This window comes from Pecten maximus, chromosome 5 (genome assembly GCF_902652985.1).
Source record: "Pecten maximus chromosome 5, xPecMax1.1, whole genome shotgun sequence".
In the NCBI taxonomy this organism is placed as follows: Eukaryota; Metazoa; Mollusca; class Bivalvia; order Pectinida; family Pectinidae; genus Pecten; species Pecten maximus.
This window is the reverse complement of record NC_047019.1, coordinates 10,332,591-10,355,192: the sequence shown is the minus strand read 5'-3', so window position 1 is coordinate 10,355,192 and position 22,602 is coordinate 10,332,591. Positions and strand designations below refer to the sequence as shown.

Here is a 22,602-nt window from a genome sequence, read left to right as displayed (position 1 = left end):
TCGTATCTTCTATTTCTGAGAGATCAACATCATATCCTCTCGTATCTTTTATTCCTGTGAGATCAACATCATATCCTCTTGTATCTTTTATTTTTGTGAGGTCAACACTACAGTAAATCCTCTAGATCTCGTATCTTATTTCTGAGAGATCAACACCATATCCTCTCGTATCTTTTATTTCTGTGAGATCAACATCATATCCTCTCGTATCTTTTATTTCTGTGAGATCAACACCATATCCTCTTGTATCTTTTATTCCTGAGAGATCAACATCATATCCTCTCGTGTGCAATTTGTTGCCGCCAGTGTTCAGTACATGTGCACAGACTCCTGACAAGGGAATGCTATTACTGTCTGGGTTCTTATCATCCACCAATTCTTATATGTTCAGGATTTAGAATGTTAACAGGCTTCATAATTATAGAAACTTATAATGAGACTATTGATAGATAATATTTTGTTTGTTGTTTTTAGTTTCGATTTGAAGTGAAAAAAAAATATAACAAAATACAATTTACAAAGTATAATTTTTTTAATGAAACTCTGAAATTCCATTTAACACATTAAACAATGAAGAAATAAAATTGAACAATGAAATTTCTATAATTTCATAAAATTCACAATAAAACCATGGCGAAAAGAAATCAAATATCGTGAAGATTTTTTTGTATATTAAGAAGGGTGGAAGATGGGAAAGTTATCCAGTATAGCATCTTGCTAAATATTTCTTGCGTAATTTTGCCACTTTTGATGAGCAGTTCTCAGACTGTTTCAAATACAAATTCTTTATATGATGTATTGAAACATTGTCTATACAGACTTTAAATACATTTAAGTTTATCAATGTCTTTATTTCAAACAATGATCAATTTATTAATATGCATGTTCTGTTACAGTGATGTTATTTTAAATCAAGTTTGAATAATACATGTATTTCATTTGAAAATGAGACTCTTTGATTATTAATTGTAAAATCATATGTTTCGTTGTAATAATATGTATACATTGATATGGAATTAGTATCAAATTAGTGTTAAGGTAAAGAACTTCTACTTCTGTGTTAAATTGCATAATAAAACTTACCAACTAATAAAATCACAAACCATATAAAAAGTTTTCTATTAAAATTGACACACCATACGGTTATACTTTTTAAATTGAATCGAGGGGTGATTATCAATACTACATAATTAGTGTATATTTTCAGTACTGTAGCAACAAAAATTCCTATTTAACAGCAGGATTCTAGATATCTTGATGTTCTTTATGATTTTAATCTTTGATAGAATAATCAAGGGTGAAATGAGTCAAAAAAAATTTAATATGATATGATTTTTTTAATGGAAATTACTGTGTTCTGTGGAGAATATATGTTGTGTCACATGTATTTAAACTCTGGCGATACATGTGTCAGTGCAAAACTGTTCTAAGTTAGGGACAGATGGCTTTCATGGATTGCTTAGATGTTTGTTAGTGCCTACAGTATATTTATATTATCACAATATTCATCATTTATCAAAAATGTACTAGCAATTGTTTAATGCATTATATTATTAAAGTCATCTTTATATGTATTTTATGTTTCTGTTCATTTTGTCCAATTAATTTTAAAAAACTTGACAACAACAATTACCAGGTCCCATCGGCTGTCAAGCTATCGCCATACCTGCTGATTACCATTACCATCACTGTACATGCTAGAGCTATACAGATCTATCGTGAAACAAAGGGAAGTAAATCATAATGGATTACAGTTTACAAATGGATATCTATCAGTTATATTCTGAGTATTTAAAATCAGCATAAAATGGTTCAAATATGCCTGAACAATATCAAGATGTGATAACTTTTTATATCAAGTGTGTCCAGTTAGATGAGACTAATTAAAAAAAAACTTATTGAATGAAGATCTTTAATTTAATGCTCAATCTGTGTACACTGAACATGCATGGCACCTAAATTTGAAAATCGTTCGAACATATCATGTGGGAGGATTGCAGATGAAAGTCTGATTATTAAACCAAATTGAAACTCTGAAAACTCACTATGTTAATTTTAGCTGAACCCATTGGTTCATTTCAAAATTGTACAGATATTGAAAATGTATTGAAATTTCAATGTACATGAGGCTGTAGTAGGAAGCTCAGACTCTGAGGTGTAACCGGTGCGCTAAAATTAGTAAAAGAGTTTAAATGAATTGAATAATGTAAAATAATTAATTTTTCTTTGTTTTCATGGTAAATACTCAAATGTGATTGGTCGAAAAATTCTTTTCATTCTTCTATGAAAAATTCCGAGAATATTTACATTCCTAATGTGGTTTGCTGATATGAACATACCAAGTGAAAACAACAAACATATGACCATGAATACAATATGAAAACCGTATGAAAACATTGTCTCTCGTGCAAATCACCTGATTAATCGGGTCATATTAATACGCCATCAAAAAAATAGTCCGCCTTTCAATTATGAAAATATTGTGTTTTTGTTATACAAAATTAAACAAAAAAGACCGGAAAATGCGGAACGACATTAAAACAATGGCGTGGTGCATAGGCGGGATCTCCCGGCTGTTCTAATAATTTGGCGTTTCGTCGTATACATGACCAATTTTTCTTTTTAATAAAATTTCTCGTTTTCTCGATATAATTTTTTTGAATCAAGGTTATGTAAATATATGAATTGAATAGATTTTTTAAATTTTCATTGCGGCTATGAATACCAGTAGCTAGCTACATATCCTCCGAGGCGCGCTACCGCGCGCGACGGGATATGTAGCTAGCTACTGGTATTCATAGCCGCAATGAAAATTTTAAAAATCTATTCAATCCATATATGAAAAATTCCGAGAATGGCGCGAAAAATGACGTTGCGTATTGATTTGAGAAAAAGAATCAACCAGTGAAATTGTACATAAAACATGTTTTAAGTAAGAAAATCATTTTCAAAAATTAATTATAAGCGTTGATGTCAATTATTTTTTAGTTTCATCGGGGTATGAAACAAATTTTGTTTGCAAACTGTATGAATCCGCGTAGCTACGCGGATTCATACAGTTTGCAAACAAAATTTGTTTCATACCCCGATGAAACTAAAAAAAAAATGACATCAATGCAATTACATCATGATGGAATAACTGATGTATTCATCCCAATACACATATGCATATGTATACTGTCTGGCCATGGGCAGTTGTTTAATTTATTCTGGACCAAAGCACCACGGAGAAGGAAGCTGGAATGAAAACAAAACCAGTGATTATGATTTTTGAAGTCAATATCAGTAGGAACATTATGTACACGTCTATAAAGATAATTGATCATAGTCGGGAAATGTATCATTTTCACTAGCGAAGGGTTACGATCAGCCTACCCGCCTACTCCTCTTCAGTAGGTCCGTTTCCGTGATTCGTCATACCGGATCGTTACCCCTGGCTAGCGAAGATAGAAATATATTTTGTATTCAACAGGCAGCAATTAAATATTCTGTAAATATGGGACAAAAAACCTTCAATCTAAATCTGTACTATTAGTATTTTAATTCCTATAACTCGCTGTATACTTAGTAAGAAGGCAAGAAATGGGGAGAACAAAAATCGAAAGATGAGAGTGAAGTTTTGAAGGAATATACGTAGACTGTCTGCTGGTGAAATTACAGGTGGTAATTGAGTTCCAATCAAGTGATTGTACGGGGAAAGAATGATTGTTTCCTTGCGGATGTTCTGCAGAGGATAATTCGGAAAGAATTTTAATGACAGTATCTTTATTATTTTAAGGTGGGAACCAGATGTTTAGTATTGATGGCAACTTTGTTTTGGCGTATTTTACATAGCATGGTCAGCTGTGCATCTTTTCTGTGATCAGCAAGCTGTGCCATTTGAGGACCAACGCTTGAGGTGTTGCGATGTTGGTTGGTAACACAACGGGCAGCCCTGCACTGCACCATTTCTATTTTGTCCGTATTCTTTTTAGATGAGTGACTGACACTCCGCTTGCATAATCATGTGTTCTCTGATGTCAGAAGATGACATCTCTTTAGGTTTCGCCTGAGAAAGGTCAAGGGGGTATTTGCTTTCCTAGTGATATTATTGACATGGGCCGCCCATTTCATATCTTAGCTGATGGTAATTCCTAGCTTCAGACACAATTGTAGTTCGTGACCATGAAGCTTATATTGATGTGCTATAGTGTTTCTATTTCTAGTTAACTACAGAACCTGGCATTTGCCTGGATGGAAGTACATCTTCCACTTTCTCTCCCATTGACCGAGTTTGTTGAAGATATTGTGCATCTTGTTCTGACGCTATTGCAAGATACATAATTGCGACATCTGCAAAGAGCCATGAAGATGATGATATGCATTCAATGATATCGTTTACGTAAGACAGGAAAAGGTTTGGCTCAATGGCCGAACCTCGGGGGACCCCGGATCTGACTGGGCCATTGTTAGATTCCCTCCTCCCTCCATACCACAACTGATTGAGTTCTGTTTCTTAGGAATCTTTCAATCCATTTGTTAACTTTGCCCTCATGTCTCAATTATTAAATACGTGGAATAAAAGTTGAAGGCTGGCCTTATCAAATGTCCTTATACTGAAGTCCATAATAAGAACATCAGTTTCCCAAGTTCCATATCACTTGTGTTGTCATCAATGACTTCAATTAATTGGTTCTCACATGATCTGGATTGCCTGAAGCCATGCTTCGGGTGGTAAAGGATCTGATGCGTATTAGCATGCTTCACAAAGTTAATGGCAATTATAGAGACCAACCAACCAATTGTTTTCCCATAGACTTTAGTGTTAACGTTTTGGATTATTTCATTCAAATTCTTGAATTGAATATGACGATTATGGTTTATAACAAAAATCAAAAAAAAAGTTGGGTCCTTCAGCTCAAATTTTCTCCAGGGTAGCCATTTTGAAAATAGGTGAATTTCGCAGTAAAAATTCTCAAAAGTCTTAAATGTTTACCTGTTTACTATTATTACGTGAACTTTTGGGTAAAAAACAATCGGACTTACGAAATTTATATCAACATTTCTTATTGATATTTATACCTATCAGGCTACATATCTATTTTCTCACTTCATAACATACTGGCCAATCAGTGGCTGCCAGACATTTTATCATTGGCTCAACTTTCTATACACAGGGGCTGTTTCAAAAATATATGTTTTTCAATTGGTTGGTTGTTCCCTAATATAACTTAGTAACTTATCAACAGTAACTGAGGCCTACAGCAGATACATGTTATGGATGTGATACGGTAATTTTATGGATGACATTTAGGACTTTTCTTATACACGGGCAATATCTGCCGTGCTCCAGCCCGATGGAATGTGACTGGTGTCAACAAATTGTTGAAATTTCATCAGAAAACCCTTGGTGATTTTAGGTTTGATGATATCTGGCCATGCAGCTTTGTTGGGGTCTAGATTGAGGAGAAACTTTTCATTACCCTTAGCTACTATCTGTAAGTCAGAAATTTAAGGTTATTGGCATATTTTTGGATAGTCTTAATGTACAAAATGATTTCTTCAGACTGACTGGAATTCCGTTTAGCATGTTTGCTTTATCCAAAGACTTAGTGAGAAGTTTGCCATCTTGTTGGAGGGAGCCCACACCATTGTAGATCTAATCGTTATTATTATTTTTTCATTAGTGCTTAATGAAGGTCCAGAATCTTTTCATAAATTTGAATTATTTGTTGTTAGCTTTTGGAGATACAATTTCTCACATTTATTTTCTGATAACGACGGTCTCTTTTCTTTGTCAGCATTTTAATTTCAGAGGTAACACAGGGTTTACCATTTCTCTTTTTAGCTATTTTACGGGGAATATGCTTATCAATAATTTTGTAAATGAATTCTTTGAATTGTATCCAGAGGCTTTCAACAGTTAGAACCTTATTTATTGCGAATTCCTGATAGGAACTGTTAGGTTCGATTTCATAGATTTCCAGTTTTCTTTAGTGTATAAATGTACCTTACAGGGTTTTTGCATAATTCTTTGGTGGAAATGACAAAGTTGGAGGAATACAGCATCATGATCTGACATGCCTGGGATAGGCTCAAGTCCGAGCATTTGTATTGGAGTGTTGGTAATAAAAAGATCAAGAGTGATTAATTTTTATTGCGAGTGGTGATTTTTTTTTTTTTTTTTTTTAACGTCTTATTAACAGCCAGGGTCATTTAAGGACGTGTCAGGTTTGGAGGTGGAGGGAAGCCGGAGTACCCGGAATAAAAAAACACCGGCCTACGGTCAGTACCTGGCAACTGCCCCACATAGGTTTCGAACTCGCAACCCAGAGGTGGAGGGCTGGGGTAAAAGTGTCGGGACACCTTTGCCCCTCGGCCATCGCGGCCCCTACCGAGTGGGGAAAGTCACAAGCTAGGTAAACCCGATGTCGTCAAGCAGGTTTCAAAAGTCAAAATGGAGATTCGGGGTGGGCAGTATTTGGTTTTTAAGTTTTTTTGCCCGTTCCCATCCAGTGAGATTGAAATCTTCACATATGATGAGGACTTATTTATCATGGAGACCCTCCTTAGAGGTAGGTGAAACATTTTAGCACTCTCTTAATTTGCAGTTTTAGGGTTGTAGTATGGATAAATGAACAGGGGATTAAATTTCGCTTTCTTTTTGGCAAGTGAGATACAAATTTAGCTTGAATTTATATTTTCTGCAGAAAAAATTACAAAGCATGGGAACGCGAATTATAATGCTGAGAACAACTTTGATAGGAACAATCAGCCTCTGAAACAATAGAGTAAAATTCCGAAATGTTACAAACCTCTTCCTGGACACAGCAGACAAAATTGTATTTGTAGTAACTGGCATCTCCGTTCTTCCAGCGTACCTGTAACGAAGAAATTCTCGGAAGAATGTAGTTGTAGTTGGACTTTTCACAAAATGTTATCTTTTATAGGACACAAAGTAACACCTATATACCTACACTGTATCAGAGTATTTTTGTGAAGAATACTATCACCACTCCCGCCAAAATAAGTTGGCGAAAAATCTTACTTTGAGGTTTGACCAAACAGAACTTTCATGGAAAATAACCGTATCATCCTTTTTGACAATACTATAGCGTTGAATAATGCTTAAAATGGATTCCTTGTCTTGGTATTGTTTCGGATATATTGAAAAATACACAACATTCGTGATATCAGTAAAACTCCGGACCGTAATATTCATGAAACTATATGTCGACATTTGTTTTTTATGTCTAATTGTTTTGTTTTCATTTACTCATATTTGCCCCATCTTGATTTTGTCACATGCATCGTGAGATGTGCTTTGCACAGTGCATCGTTGTAAAAAGGCCGTTAATTCATGACTGTGTCATTCGCAAAAAGTGGCCCCTCATCAGTTTCCCGTTTTACCTTTAGGATTTAAGGAATGGAATCTATTTTTCAACATTCATAAGATCATAACAACATTAGCTTCTGGACATATTCCACGACTCGCGTTTGCGGAACAGTTCTTGGTACGGTCTTAGTAACCGTCATTATAATAACACAAAGAAAATATAGTACCATCTAGAACAGCTATTCTGTGAGAATTTTGGAGTGATTTTTATGTTTTGAACATTTAGGAGACAATGACAACATTGAATTTCTATCAATATTACATGGACCGTGTTTATTTGAAAAGAAGAAAACGGCGGAGATTTCTACCCGTGGTCGGGGTAACGCGGTCCAAAACATTACTACACTCTGTGATGAGGTTAAAATTGTTATGAAAGATGAAAACAATTTTCGCCAATGCTTTCATGTTGAATGTATATAACGATCCGTTCTGCCCTTTTCTCTGTGTTATGAACTTGAACTAGTCTTGTAATATGACATTTCGTTTTATAATTCTTTTCACCGAAGGCAAGTTTTAGATATGGAGCTGTAGTAGTACATGCATATTGTACAACGAACAAAAATAGGATCAATAAACATTTCCCAAAAGGACTTCTGTACAATGCAGCAAAGAAATGCAACTTACACCAAATGTTTCGAAATAAGGATTTGTAATGAACACCAGTCCATAACCTAGTGGGTCGTCTGGTTCATCCTCTTCCCATTCTATTCCTTTAACGATAAGAAAACATAATTTAACTAATTTTACTGAGACCTATCAAACCATATACCGCATTTCATAAGACTTATCAAACCATATACCACATTTTACTGAGACTTATCAAACCATATACCACATTTTACTGAGACCTATCAAACCATATACCGCATTTCATAAGACTTATCAAACCATATACCACATTTTACTCAGACTTATCAAACCATATACAACATTTTACTCAGACTTATCAAACCATATACCACATTTCATAAGATTTGTCAAACCATATACCACATTATGCTGAGACTTATCAAACCATATGCTACATTTCACTGAGACTTATCAAACCATATACCACATTTCATAAGACTTATCAAACCATATACCACATTTTACTCAGACTTATCAAACCATATACCACATTTTACTGAGACTTATCAAACCATATACCACATTTCATTGACTCTTATCAATCAATATACCACATTTCACTGAGGCTTATCAAACCATATACATGTACCACATTTTACTGAGACTTATCAAACCATATACCACATTTCATAAGACTTATCAAACCATATACCACATTTCACTGAGGCTTATCAAACCATATACCACATTTTACTGAGACTAATCAAACCATAATCCACATTTCATGAGACTTATTAAACCATAAACCACATTTTACTGTAATGTCATTATAAAACGATAATAATATACATTTCGGCTCATTATCTGAAGACAGTTCACCAATTCCTGCAGATACTGAAAATGGAACAAGTTTACGGCCATTTCCGTATTTCCAGCTAAGGCTCACTTTTAAACGCGAATTCCTCACATAAACTCATTTTCGCAGATAAAACTCTATCGGGAACACCGCGAAAAATCCTTAGAATATCGATAGGATCCGTGTACATATCAGATAACAAAAGTACTTACTTGTGATGCAACAACCAACCATAAAAGGTTTGCCCTCCTCCGGAGTCCGTGGTCGGTCATGGACCCTGACCTCGTAGTACTTGTTCAATCCATACTTGTACTTATAATGCTTGAGGTCCTCACAGCCATCCCACTCCACCCAAACACTGCCTAGAATGATGATAAATTATATGATGTATGTAATAAACATGATGAAAGGGACAAAACATATTACAATATTAAAGTAAACATCTTACTTGAATTGCATATTATATTGTTTTTGCTTGTGTTTGATTATGTTTAAACCATACTCCTTGCAACCATCCCACTCCACCCAAACACTGTATAGACTTATAGGGAGTAAAAGCATGGCAATGATGAACAGGCACACTATAATAATAAGAGTATACCACACGATTTCCCATCAGACAAGATACATAATATGTATTCAAGGGGTGATATGTATCCCGAAATATGATGCAAGATAATATGATATTTGATATAACATAATATTTAACATATATGATATGCATATTTTAGTGTAAATTTATTTTAGCAATATTCGTGCTGAAAATTTTGCGCTAAATTATGATGATGCTAATTATTGTTCCAATGTAATGATTTAAATTGCAAGTACTGTAATTTATTTTTGTTAAGAATTGCAGTATTAGTATTTGTTTTAAATTTGTCATCAAATGACTAATGAATTCCAAATTTTCATTTTTATTACAGGGTCCTCTTGAAGAATAAGCATGCCACTGTAAATGACTTACCAGCTTCTTGCCCAATGACGGTACCTGTTCCCGGGCCACAATGGTGTTCTTTAAACACATCTTCACGCCAGTGTTCACCCTGTTTAACTCGGGTACCAAGGGGAGGTAAGTCATCATAGGGATCTTCAAACCTGCCAGTTTTGTCACTAGCTCTTGAATAGCCAAGCCTATCTGAATTGGCTACAATCTCCATCATGTCTTCCTGGAGTGTGAGTAGAAATGTAACGTTATCATTTCAACAGGAATATTCTGGATTTGGTCGGATTTTTTTTTTTTTTTTTTACTTATAAAATATTAATGATGACAAAGTTTTTTTTCTGTCTATTTTTCATATCTTATCAAATAAAACAACATTTTCTATACATACTTTTTTCCTAATATCTACGGATATACTTACCACCTCACCGTCAGTAAACGGAAGTTTAGATCCTTTAAGAATTTCGGTAATAAATGTTCCTTCCGAAATATAGACGCCTGGATGACAGCTTTCGACTCGTAGCGCCCAGAGCTAAATTAAGCCAAAATCCTTCATTTTCTTAGTAATAAAAACTCGGATAATTCGAAAAACTCGGTAATCTCGGTAAAATATGGGTTTCGATATTATGAAACCCATGTAAAATGTACCGGTTATACCGAAGTTGGAAACAATATTATTTGTAAACAAAATGTGTCAACAAACGGTAAATACTTTTTACAATGAGGGGCATGGGAACAAGTAAAAAGATATTTCAGACAAGCTGATCAGCTCTTATCAGTTCAGATAAAAACAAATTATTATAAATCATCTTTCTTGCCGTCAGGTGTAAAATCATGAAACTTGGAACATCCAGAAATCAGAAATAATCCTTCAATGACAAACTTAAAAAAATTACTTAAAAGAAATCTTATACGTCCTCCTTCATACAGAAACTATGGAAAACGTAAATTGCAAATTTTACACACGAGACTTCGCTTACATTGCAGTACATTAAAAGAACACTTGTTCAATAGAAACTTAATTGACAGCCCGTTTTGTACGTGTGGATATATTGAAGATCACTTTCATTTCCTCTTCATGTGTGAAAAATATCAAAGTCAAAGAGAACAGTTCATTTTTACCCTAGATATGGACCTAAACACAGATATACTGTTAACAGGACACAGTGAAAGGTTTGACTAAAAGGAATCTGAATAGATATCATAGTTAACCCCCAGTAACGCTATGAATGTGACAGTTATGTATCAATGTAAAATATTCAAATAACTCTCAACAAATTTTCGTTATATATGTTCCACCAATGTTTTTTTAAATTAAAATTTCATTCCTTGAATGCACATCTTATGCTTTAATACATTATCATTTATATAACTATATATATGAATTGTAAAAAGATTAAGCAGTGTTGTGACTTGACCCCTATGCTACATAAAATTTTGCTGACCTCTTGAGGGAGATGGATTGATATAAGCTTTAAGCTTGTTTCCAGATCCTTTTGCAAATGATGAACTGTTATTGATATGATATCATATACGCCTTTTTATCACCAATAAAGATCCTATCGGTACTTAAGTTATATGTAAAACTGAAGTAAGCATTAAACTTACAATTTTACGATGATATCTTGTGATATGCTGTATGTCGTCTGGTCTGACGATACATCCGGATCCCTGATGAGCAAGTTTCTCCAGAAAACGCTGAAATAATAAGATACACTAATTGAAGGGAATTAAACATGCTACTATTTTTTCTTATTTATACTTTCATGCGTCTCTTCCTAACAATACTTCAGGCCCTAAGCATCAATGACGAGACCAAATGACGAAATAGCTGTATGATACATTATAGGGACCAACCAACCAGCCGTTTTCCCATAGACTTTAGTGTTAACGTTTTGGAGTATATCATTAAAATTATTGAATTCTTATGGTAATTATGGTTTATAACAAAAGTTTAAGGTCTCATATAACACTTAATAAAAAAAAAGTTGGGTCCTTCAGCGCAATATTTTTCCAGGGTAGTCATTTTGAAAATGGGTAAATTTCGCAGTATATTTTCGAAAAAATCAGACATTTTTACCTGTTAATTATTATCACCTGAACTTTTGAAAAAATCAATCGGACTTACGAAATGTATATCAACATTTTTTTGGATAGTTACCTATCAGGCTACATATCTATTTTGTAACTTCATAACATACTGGCCAATCAGTGGCTGCCAGACATTTTATCCCTGTCTCAACTTTCTATACACAGGGGATGTTTCAAAAGCCTACTATTTCAATTGGATGGTTTCCTATAGCTAATTTTTTTTACTTTGTTGTATCTAACCCCCAATTTGTATTGAATGGAGCTAATACCTTATGTGTCCTTTGTACGATCTGTTCCGACTGACATGTATTTAGTAGACCCCTACTTTTATTAGAGAAACTAACCCTTTTATTACTTGTCACATTGTAAACATGTCGTATTATGTTTTAATCTAAAGCTTCCAAATTAGAAGTATCCTTTCGGCACCACTGAATGTCAAAGTGTCTTTAATTGAAAAGTTACTTCTTTGTTGTTGATTTTTTTATGATTTTTTTTCTATTTTTTTTTTTTATTTTTCGTGGTTGTTTTTTTGTTTTTTTGTTTTTTTTTCTTCTTTTTTTTTGTGTTTTTTCATTGTTGATATAGCAGAAGCTATGAGTTAGTACAGGCACATAGTAGACTTTGGATCACACTCTCACAATATGCAGAGTTATGACCCATTGTTATTGTTAATGTGTGTCACTTTGTCCTGGGAATATGATATTGTTGTACGTTATACTACCTATATAGTCATATTCCGTATGTAGTAGCCTTTATTAGGGTATAAACAGACTGATAAGTATTAAATATAACGTTATACATATATATGTTGTTGTTTTTTTCAGATGAAAATATTCCAGTTACCTTAATGAAATTCATTTTCCCTAATGTTTGTAACAACGTTTGGCTTTATAGAGAAAAAATAAACGATAACTTTAACTTGGTAACCATTTATCATTAAACGTGTTAAATAATTAGTATCATGGTTTAACATGTGTATTTCTACGACAAATATTGTTTACACATCATTTTGCCATTTAATTAATATATCAAAATTCGACAAAAACACAAGTTCAATGTGGTATAAAGAAGAAGAAAAAGAAGAAGAAGAATTTTTAAGTGTCAGCTTTTAGATTCTAGGAAATGACCATCACATGTTTACTTACGTATCTAGGCGAGTCGTAGCTACAGAGTGGCACACAAAAGACTTTATGGTTACCATGGGTCAATTCCTCCACAAGGCTGTATGCCTGATGTCGAGCTTTCTCTCGATTCTTCGTTTAAATAATATCATTTGATGTATGTAATAATTATGGTAAAACGCACAAAACATATAACAACATTCCGAGTAAATACCCTACTTGTATTGTACATAACATTGTTTTCGCGTGTTCTAATTTTCACAAATTAAGGCCAACGTTTTGACGTAAGAAAGGGTATACTAATAGAAAATGCTGTTAAAATGCAAATATTGAAATCTTACAAACCCAAAGAAAAAGGCAATGCACACATTCACTATATTTATTACATAGCCATCTTTAAATTATAACAAATGTTTTCGCTTGTGCTTGATTTCATAAATGTTTGTCGACTCTTTGTAGGTTGAAAGGATAGATTTAGAGAGAATGCGGTTGAAATATATATATTGAAATAAACAAAATATAAAAAAAAAGGATATTTCACTCTCTACAAACCCAAAGAAAAAGACTAAATGCATTCGGATTAAATTTTTTAACCTTCTTTAACTCATAATAAACGTTTTCATGATCCCGTCCGTCGTACATACACGTCATTGATAAGCATAAAACAAACCTTAAACGATTCCGGCTGTTCTGATGAATCGGATATGTTTCCATTTGTGATTAGTACGATTCGTGCTGATATACACCGATTGTATGCCTCAAGGGGGTTTTCTTCAAATTAAATTTGCTCATAGATTTATACGAAGATACAGGATTATCAATACATAAATGAAAATAGCATGTACGTATTCTTTCTGTAAAATTTAGTCACTCAGAAAATCATCATTGTTTGCTCATTTGTTACAGTGATTGTGCCCTTTTATATATAGTTTTACTTCATTTTGAACTTTTAGCTCACCTATCAAAATAAGATGATCAATGAAATAATACAATTGATTTTTTCACTATACAATATGTCCTCCAAGGATACAAAAGATAAATAAATAAATTTTGCACATAAGTATTGTACATATTATATACTAGGGTAAAGTTCTTACAAAGAAAAATACTTACTGTTCACCTTTATTGCATCTCTACACATCCCCAGACCTTTACACAGGTCTGAAGGCCCGTCTGGTCCATTCCCTTTGATGGAATCTGTTAGAATACACGACGTCAGATATACAAAATACGAAAAAAACATTAAGGACATATCAGAGACAAAATCGAATTAAAACTCAAAACTATTTTAGTTTTACGAAGGTGGACGAGTAAACTAAATAGGCTACATAGCCGATAGCGCGTGCACTGATCGTCACAAAATGCATATATCTATTAAAACAAATTTACATGGACAAATGAAAAACTACCGTCTTAAAATGATCGACTTTGACACATTGAGTTACTCACGAAATAGATGTGAAGCGCGTTACTTTTGGTATTGTATAAAATATACAGCAACCTATTCTAGTATTAATTGATCATAAGTGCTGATTTTTCGGAGATGTAGTATCTTTAAAGAAAACGTATAATTTATGAGCTTAAAGATTGGGATGCGCTATGTCACTATATGCTTTGCCGTTTAATTTCCCTCGCCGTTATTGATGCTTAAAGAATGAAGAAGATATCATAAGGGATGACATTTGACATTTTTATACTTTCACTAAGAATTAACAAAGGGGTGGTATAAAAAATATAAGGTATACAATTTTGAGGAAGTTTCATTATTGTTATATTCATTTAAATACTTTCACTATTGAATTTACAAATGAGTGATATATGTTAAGATGACTGTAGAAAAGATGAAGGTCATCTTTAAGTATATTCTTATATCAAGCAATGGCAATGTTGGTTTGCATCGAAATCCTAAACGTCGAGGCAGTTAAAATAAAATCAAAACAATCGTAAAGACAACTTTGATATCCGGCTGCAACAACTTAGTTTTGCCTAGCTTTAGAACTTTCATAAGTACCCCCGTAGGATATGAATCTATCACAGAGACGGCTGTCTTTGCTTTGCTTTTCTCTCCATTTTTCCATAAATATCTTTCACTGTACACGAAGTAACTTGACCGTGTAAAGTTCCAATGGGTGATTGGTAGCAAAATTGTAACACTTCCACCTAGGCGGCGGGGGTTCGATTCCCCAATCGGATGTGAAACGGTATAAGGTCACCTGCCGACGACGTGAGTTTTTCTTCCAGTACTGGATTTCCTCCCACAATACGATCCCTTGCGCGCGCTTTATCTGGGCCAACGCGCACTCTTCATGTATGTACTATAACTTGAAGTTATTCTATAAATCTATGTACTATAACTTGAAGTTATTCTATAAATCTATGTACCTAACTCATCGATCCAACAAGACTGGTCGTTCGTCAGATGCTTCCATATCGATGTCGAATGTCCAAACGTTACAAAGGCGATGTTTTCGTCTAGGACCCCCGGCACACTTTCGTAAGCTATACCTGAAAAGAAAGTTTTTGTATAATTTCAAATGAAATTAAAACAAACAAAAGCTACTTTTATTACATAACTCAAAAAACATTTGACAAGTTAGATTCTAAATGTGGATGGTTTTATCAGAGACAGTCATTTTGTTTTGCAATTAATAATGCATGGCGTCACGTCATTGTCTATATTATGGCGACATAATCAGTTTCTGACTAAATCTTTAAGCGAATTCGCCAGATAACAGGACGATTATGTGGAAAAATAAAGAACAAAAATTAAAGGATTGCTCATACATATTTTAGCGTTTCTCGTATTTTAGCGAGCATTTCGTTAACTTATCATGGTGCTAATTGTAGCTTCTCTTCACTTCTTTTCTGTGACGAGCATTGTTGGTGAGCTAATCATCCTTCCGCTAATCTGTTATATACGTTTGCTTGTGGACCACAATTTAAGTACGTCAAGATCATATACAGCATTATGCAAATTATGCAGAACTAATTAAAACTGTTATTTGAAGTACTACGGTCTTTTAGATACCTTGAAAAATTTCTCCTGCTATTTCTATCATTTTCAAAAAGTTTTCATCGCGTGCCATGCTAGCGGAAGTGTCCAGAAGAAACACAGTATCTGGTCCAATTCCCCGAGGAAGGTCAAACTCAACACCTGTAATACATTGTATCAAATTTATACACCAGAAATCACGACAAAATCAGAACACCTGACAATAATTTCAATAACAAAATAAAACTCTCCCGACAGTGAGCTCCTGTTACACGCTACTATATTTTTTGTTTGCTATTCAAGTAGGTAAACGATCCGGGTATTGAATTGGGACTGTGTACATTTGTATGAGGGTACGACATCAACTATATTGCCCGACAAGCAAACCTAGGACTAATCTGTCCTGGCGATGAGTTATTTCTGTAAGATGGCTATCATAGGGGCTTGACACATTAAGTGATCCAGGGTCTACCTTTTCGGGGCAGCGGTGGCCGAGTGGTTACGTGGGTTGCGTGTTCGAAACCTACGTGGGGCAGTTGCCAGGTACTGACCGTTGGCCGGTGGTTTTTCTTCGGGTACTCCGGCTTTCCTCCACCTCTAAAACATGGCACGTCCTCAAATGACTCTGGCTGTTAATAGGACGTCAAACAAAAAAACAAACAAACCAAAACCTTGGAGTTATTCTTTTCATTCTTGGTCATAGGAACGTGTCAGGCCCCTGTCTTACTACCTACTTTTTACAACTAGACTGGTAGCCATCTCCAGTGCTTGTTGCTTATTATCTTTTCCTATGCTAATACTTATGTATAATAGGTAACTACCTTCTTTAAGCAGTAAACAATATCAACTTATTGATTACCTCTTTCAATTTCTTCTCTGTATCCTGCGTCTATGTCTTTGTCCAAGTCCCTTCTTGTCGTGTTTTGATTTTGAACAAATGTTTCTACAGCATTCTCATGGTCCACTGATGAAATATATCATATTTTTGATAAATATGAATTATAACTAAATAGAGGATTTTTACATGCCACTGTTTTGAGAAATATATTTTTTCGATGTTGTTTGAAAATCGTTTTCGTAAAGTGTTGATCGGCTCTATGGCATTTATTGATATATAGTTTTAAATGGTTATCCAAGTAACCTACTATATATACTATATAAGTAAAACGAGCATTGCAAGTCTTGATGATATACACGTTATTTTGAAGCCAGACCCATCCGAAACAGATGCGATAGAAAACGACGAAAAGAACTAGGTCGACACAAAACAGTTTGCAGTTACTGACCACGTCTTTTCAGAAAATATCTTACACAAATTGAGTTGTTCAAGTGAAAAGTGTTAAATGATATTTTAAATCTATTTACATGAACTTACATTTGATCTGTTCATCTTGATCGGCCTCCATGCTGTTTTGCCGCTCCACCTCGGATTTCTTTTTTTGGTCTGTGAAAGGACATGGAAAGAAAACCCAATCAACTCTTATTCACAAAAAGTGTATACTCACTTGGTATTTAGTGATAATAAGAGAGAGAAAAATCTTTTTAAATGTAATAATGTGACAAGAGGTAACGCCCTTGTTTATAACTTGAAAGTTAAAATGCATCTATTTATCTGTCAAAGTTGAATTTAAACATCCCCATGTCCTCTACAGTGTGAACATGCCCAGCTAATTCAAGTGCTTATTCCATATTATTACCTTTTCGATGAACGATGACCATTGCTAACATTATAGAGTATATATATATCGAGTAGATATAGGTTGATATGCCTTGTGGTTCCGTTGTCACTACTCCGGTATTCATTTTGAGGATATGGCATTATCTAGATCTGACTGAGATTGACCTGACAGATGTTCGCGATTACCAGGAGACGATAGAAGACACTTACCCTTACGGAACATATATTTTTATTCCAAAGTTTCAGTGAAAATGCATATTTTGCTGATTTTTAACAAATATTACCAATTGTGAGTCAGAATAACATGACAGCATCTTTTGTCCTTCGCCTTCCTCGTCGTTAACCGTTCCACTCGGTCTCAACTTCAGCAATCAATATTTGAAGTAGAGAATATGATTAAAATGAGAAAAAAATACATACTTGATGCAAATTTCTGCTTAATAATGTCTGGAATCTTCTTTATTCCATCTGGAATCTTCTTTATTCCATCAGCAACCTCTGCGAATGAAAATTGTAAATATGACAATGCAGTTGCTAAGAACATGGTGGCTGGCTAAAATACACACACAGTCCACTCACACACACACACACACACACACACACACACACACACACACTCTCACCCTCACAACCCCTCACACACATGCCCTCACACACACACACACACACACACACACACCCTCACACACCCTCACACACACACACACACACACTCACACCCACACCCACACACACACACAAAATGTCACTGTCTTTTTTTAACATCAATACAGAAACTCACTGTCCAGCAAAGCGTCATCTATGAGGTTAACCACAGGTCTTTCTTTTTGCGCCAATTTGTCGTTCATGGCGTCCATTTTGTGCTCCATATGTTGCTGGTATTGCCGATGTTCTTGAACATCAGTTCTTATTAAATCGGTGGCTTCATCAAGCCTTCGATACATCCCCTGTAAGTCTTCTTTTATTTCTGAGACAAAGAATACAAAGATAAACGGTATAACATACTACTTATGTCATACTATGCATCACTTATATTTGGCGTGAAATTCATTTTCGCGTTATTACGCGAGGAGAGTCAAAAATAACTCCATAGGATGACGGCAAAGCTATCGGTTACCGATAAAGAAGTCTTGCAGAGCGTATGACTCTAACAGTGATTTATAACACTCACCTTGATTTGTTTGTTTGTTTTTGTTTAAGGACGCGCCAGATTTTGGAGGTGGAGGAAAGCCGGAGTACCCGGAGAAAAAAAAGGTTAGTACCTGGCAACTGCCCCACGTAGGCTTCAAACTCGTAACCCAGAGGTGGAGGGCTAGTGATAACGTGTCGGGGCACCTTAACCACTCAGCCACCGCGGCCCCACTTGGTACAAGCTACGAGGTCTGATTGATATGTTGTGAGCCTCATATTAAAGGATTTGAATTTGGCCGGACATTTTTTTTCAACATAATCCCCTTCAGTATCTATACACTATTGTCAGAGGTGTTTAAGGGCCTCAATGCCACTTTAATAAATCTCCTTTTCTTGGCTGTTCAGAAAGTCATCCACTGCATGTATGACGTCATCGTCGGACTAAAAGTGGGTGCCTGAAATAGCCGTTTTCAGTTTTGGAAATAGTTGAAAGTCTGAAGGAGCGATATCAAGTGAATAAGGCGGAATTTAAAGCCACAACCGTGAATGCGGCCGTGGCAATGACAAACTTGTGAACACGAGCATTGTCCTTATGGAATAACACACATTTGGTGAGCTTTTCGCGGCTCTTAAGTTTAACATTTTCCGTAACTGCCTAAGAAGTGAAGCATATTATGTGCCATTGATTATTTTTCCCTTTTGGAGATAATCTATCAGCAGAATACCATCTGCATCCCAGAAAACCGAGACCATAACCTTCCAAGCTGATGGAACAGTCTTTGCTTTCTTTGGTGGGGAAGAGCCAGGGTACTTCCATTGTTTCGATTGTTGAAGGGGTAAAATGATGCACCCATATTTCATCCATAGTGACAAATCTCTGAAGAAAATTGGCAGGTCCTCCTCAAAAAGGTTAAGATTAGCACGCGATAATGAGCACCTCGTGTGCTTCTGATAAACTGTCAGAAGCTTGGTACCCACCGTGCCGAAAGCTTTCTTATTGGAAGATTCTCGGTTAGAATGGAATGTACTCTTTCACGTGAAATGCCAACTAAACTGGCTATATATCTTTCTATGATTCGTCTGTCAGTCATAACAATATCATGAATTGTATTGACCATTTTTGGGGTTGCAATATTGACAGGCCTTCCAGGACGGGGGTCATCCTCAAAGCTGTGTGCTTACATTCCGCTACCCACCTTTTCACTGAACATATGAAGGGGCATCTTTCCCTAGTGTTGCTACCATATTATTATGGATATTTTTAGGTGTTAAACCTTTTTTTATGCAGATGTTGGATCACTGCTCTTTCACCGATTTTGTCCATTTTGCAAAAGCCGCTTGTCTCCTTTACTTTAGAGTTCTACCTCGTCGATATAAACTCACCAAATGAGACTTGACCTAGGGTACACGGCCCGTAATAGTCAGAGAATAGTAGGACTTAAAAAGGACATCCTTGAGTACCTCCTTCAATACGAGACTTGCAACATACTTAAATCTTGGACTTGAGAATATAACATGCTTCTTTGTCAACTCAGAAATAATGCCAATAACCTTAATTCCGATCTATACAGTGACCACCTGAGTGAATCAGCAGCATGTAGATATAATCATGAAAATACACAATACTTTATACTTGAATGTCCATGTTATACTGACTCTAGGAGATAGTTGCATCTAAGTATATCACAAATAAGTAATCATGACCACTAAAATTTACATGCTCTTCTGAATGGATTATAATTGGTATCATTCATATAAATAAATATATTCTTCAAAGTACTACTGAATATATATACCAAAATACTGATGAACTGTCGTGCATCAATATTGGGTAGAATGGTCGATGTATTTATACACAGTGAATTTATTACCTGTTCCCCTCTGAATCAGTGCAAGACAGTTCATCAGTAAATCTGCATCAAGGGTATAGTATGATGATGATTAATTTAATGAATAATCTATGAATTATTTAAGAAATTCCTTAGCACTCAAAATAACTTCTCTCCATTTACTTGTGATAGTGGATAACACTGCGGAATAATGCATGTACATATTTGATTACACTAATATGGAAAGGACTTGCATAGGCTAAGTCTGATGTCCGATCCCTTTGACATATTTGTTTTGTGAAATTGAAAGTTGTACAAACATTGATGAAATTATGTTATGTTATGGCACTTACCTTCTTGTAAAGATAAGATGTGAGGGTTGATCATTTCATTCACATCATCTATCAAGGAAGAACATATTGAGGATAACTCGTCCTTGGTTAGAGCATTGTTGTTCATGACATCGATTAATTCATCAAGAGTGTGCTTAATTTGATCCTAGTTGTGGCTGTTGTTCAAACAAAGACAGCCGTTTCATCAACTGCTGGAGTACTAGGTTGGCCTCACTTTGAAGGGTTTTGATGTCACGCTGAAAGTCTCCGTCACTAAGACAGTGCTCCAATAGAAGCGTGAAATACTGTTGCTCCCTTTTCACATCAATTGGTGCTCTCTTTAAGTCTTCAATTTCCTTTCGTATTCCGTGTTCAAACGCAGGACCACAGATCGAGGCTATTAAGCATAACGTTTTCGAAATCGTTTCCCAAGTTGCCTGAAAACGGTCTTTGGTGATACTGGCATCAGGAGAGTGACACAAATTATTTCTGTGCTGGCGAATCGCCTTGATGTTCTTCTGGTCTTCGTTTGATAAGTTACAAACATTCAGAAGCAAGGCTGATAACAAAGTGATATCAAATTCACCGACATCAACTGCAGCACCAGAAGCAGGTGTCAATGCTTCCCATTGATATTTACCAATACATTTAGCTGCTTTTAGCTTTCTGATATTCCGTTGATCCTTAAGAAATGCACCAACATCTCCGACGATGTGTACAAACAATTCACGCAGTGTATGTGTCCCTACAGATAAAAGCAGCTTTGCTAGTCGACAGTAGAATCCCAGCCCTTCATCTGGTTGCATATTTTGCGCACTGCTCCTGGTTCCGGAAGCCATTTTATAGAGAAATAAAAGTGTAAATAAAAACACAAATGTCGCATGTAATAGGTATGCAAGCACCCTGTTGATGAATGCTTCCAATGGCAACGTCACAATTGTCATCGAAATACACTGTCAGTGGTTGAGATTGACATGTATACGCCCATTCTATATTTCGTTATGGTTTATTGTTATCCATCGCAACCCTTCACTTGTCACTGTCTACCATGAACACACCAATGTTGTCTTCGGTATCCGCTGAATGCAGTTAGAATTTAGATTGTTACAAATTACTTTCAAGTTGAATGGGATTCCCAAAACCCCAGTTACGTGTTCCAATGAATTGACTAAATATAACGCACAACCGGTCAAACCGGATCTGTAACGGAAAGTTAACGGAAAGTAAATTACTATTGGTTTTTGTTCACGTCTACCCCGATAAAAGGGCCATGCATTCTATAGCTAAAACGAAAGAAGGATTATTCTATTATATTTCACAATCGTGACTGACTTACGTCATACTCTTACAGGTCACATAATCGAAGGGTGGATGTATTAGTTTACTCAGAATATACAATGACTATTTTAACAAACACATGAATACGGTGGTATATCATACACTTATGGTATGCTGTAGAATTATGTAGAATATTGATATTATTTATAAAATTACTCCACTGTACTGTACTTATGTAAGCATAGAAGTATATATACTGTACTTATGTGAGTATAGAAGTATATATAGTGCTCAATATTTAAGGTTCATGACTACACTTCTGACATAAAATCTCCGTTCAGATTTGTTTTACCTGTAAACCAAGGGTACCAAGGGTTTCTTACTAAGCGACTACGGTAATCACACCTGG

The 22,602-nt window shown here is 35.2% G+C and overlaps 2 protein-coding genes across 2 annotated transcripts; both read right to left on the bottom strand.

Annotated features, from left to right (window-relative positions):
* Positions 1–3,148: 3,148 nt before the first annotated feature.
* Positions 3,149–16,375, bottom strand: LOC117327121. The gene is made up of 12 exons (XM_033883963.1): positions 15,982–16,375; positions 15,336–15,458; positions 14,067–14,150; positions 13,624–13,724; positions 12,978–13,085; positions 11,350–11,439; positions 10,163–10,273; positions 9,766–9,967; positions 9,014–9,163; positions 8,000–8,085; positions 6,795–6,860; positions 3,149–3,237 (listed from the first exon to the last, which is right to left on the bottom strand). Exons 1-12 carry the CDS (start codon positions 16,037–16,039, stop codon positions 3,205–3,207), a joined length of 1,212 nt encoding a protein of 403 aa, XP_033739854.1. The 5' UTR covers positions 16,040–16,375; the 3' UTR covers positions 3,149–3,204.
* A 931-nt stretch (positions 16,376–17,306) lies between these two features.
* LOC117326757 lies at positions 17,307–21,071 on the bottom strand. Its single transcript, XM_033883479.1, has 4 exons — positions 20,937–21,071; positions 18,405–18,590; positions 18,044–18,121; positions 17,307–17,389 (listed from the first exon to the last, which is right to left on the bottom strand). The coding sequence occupies exons 1-4, from the start codon at positions 21,040–21,042 to the stop codon at positions 17,307–17,309; spliced, it is 453 nt and encodes a 150-aa protein (XP_033739370.1). The 5' UTR covers positions 21,043–21,071.
* Positions 21,072–22,602: the final 1,531 nt, after the last annotated feature.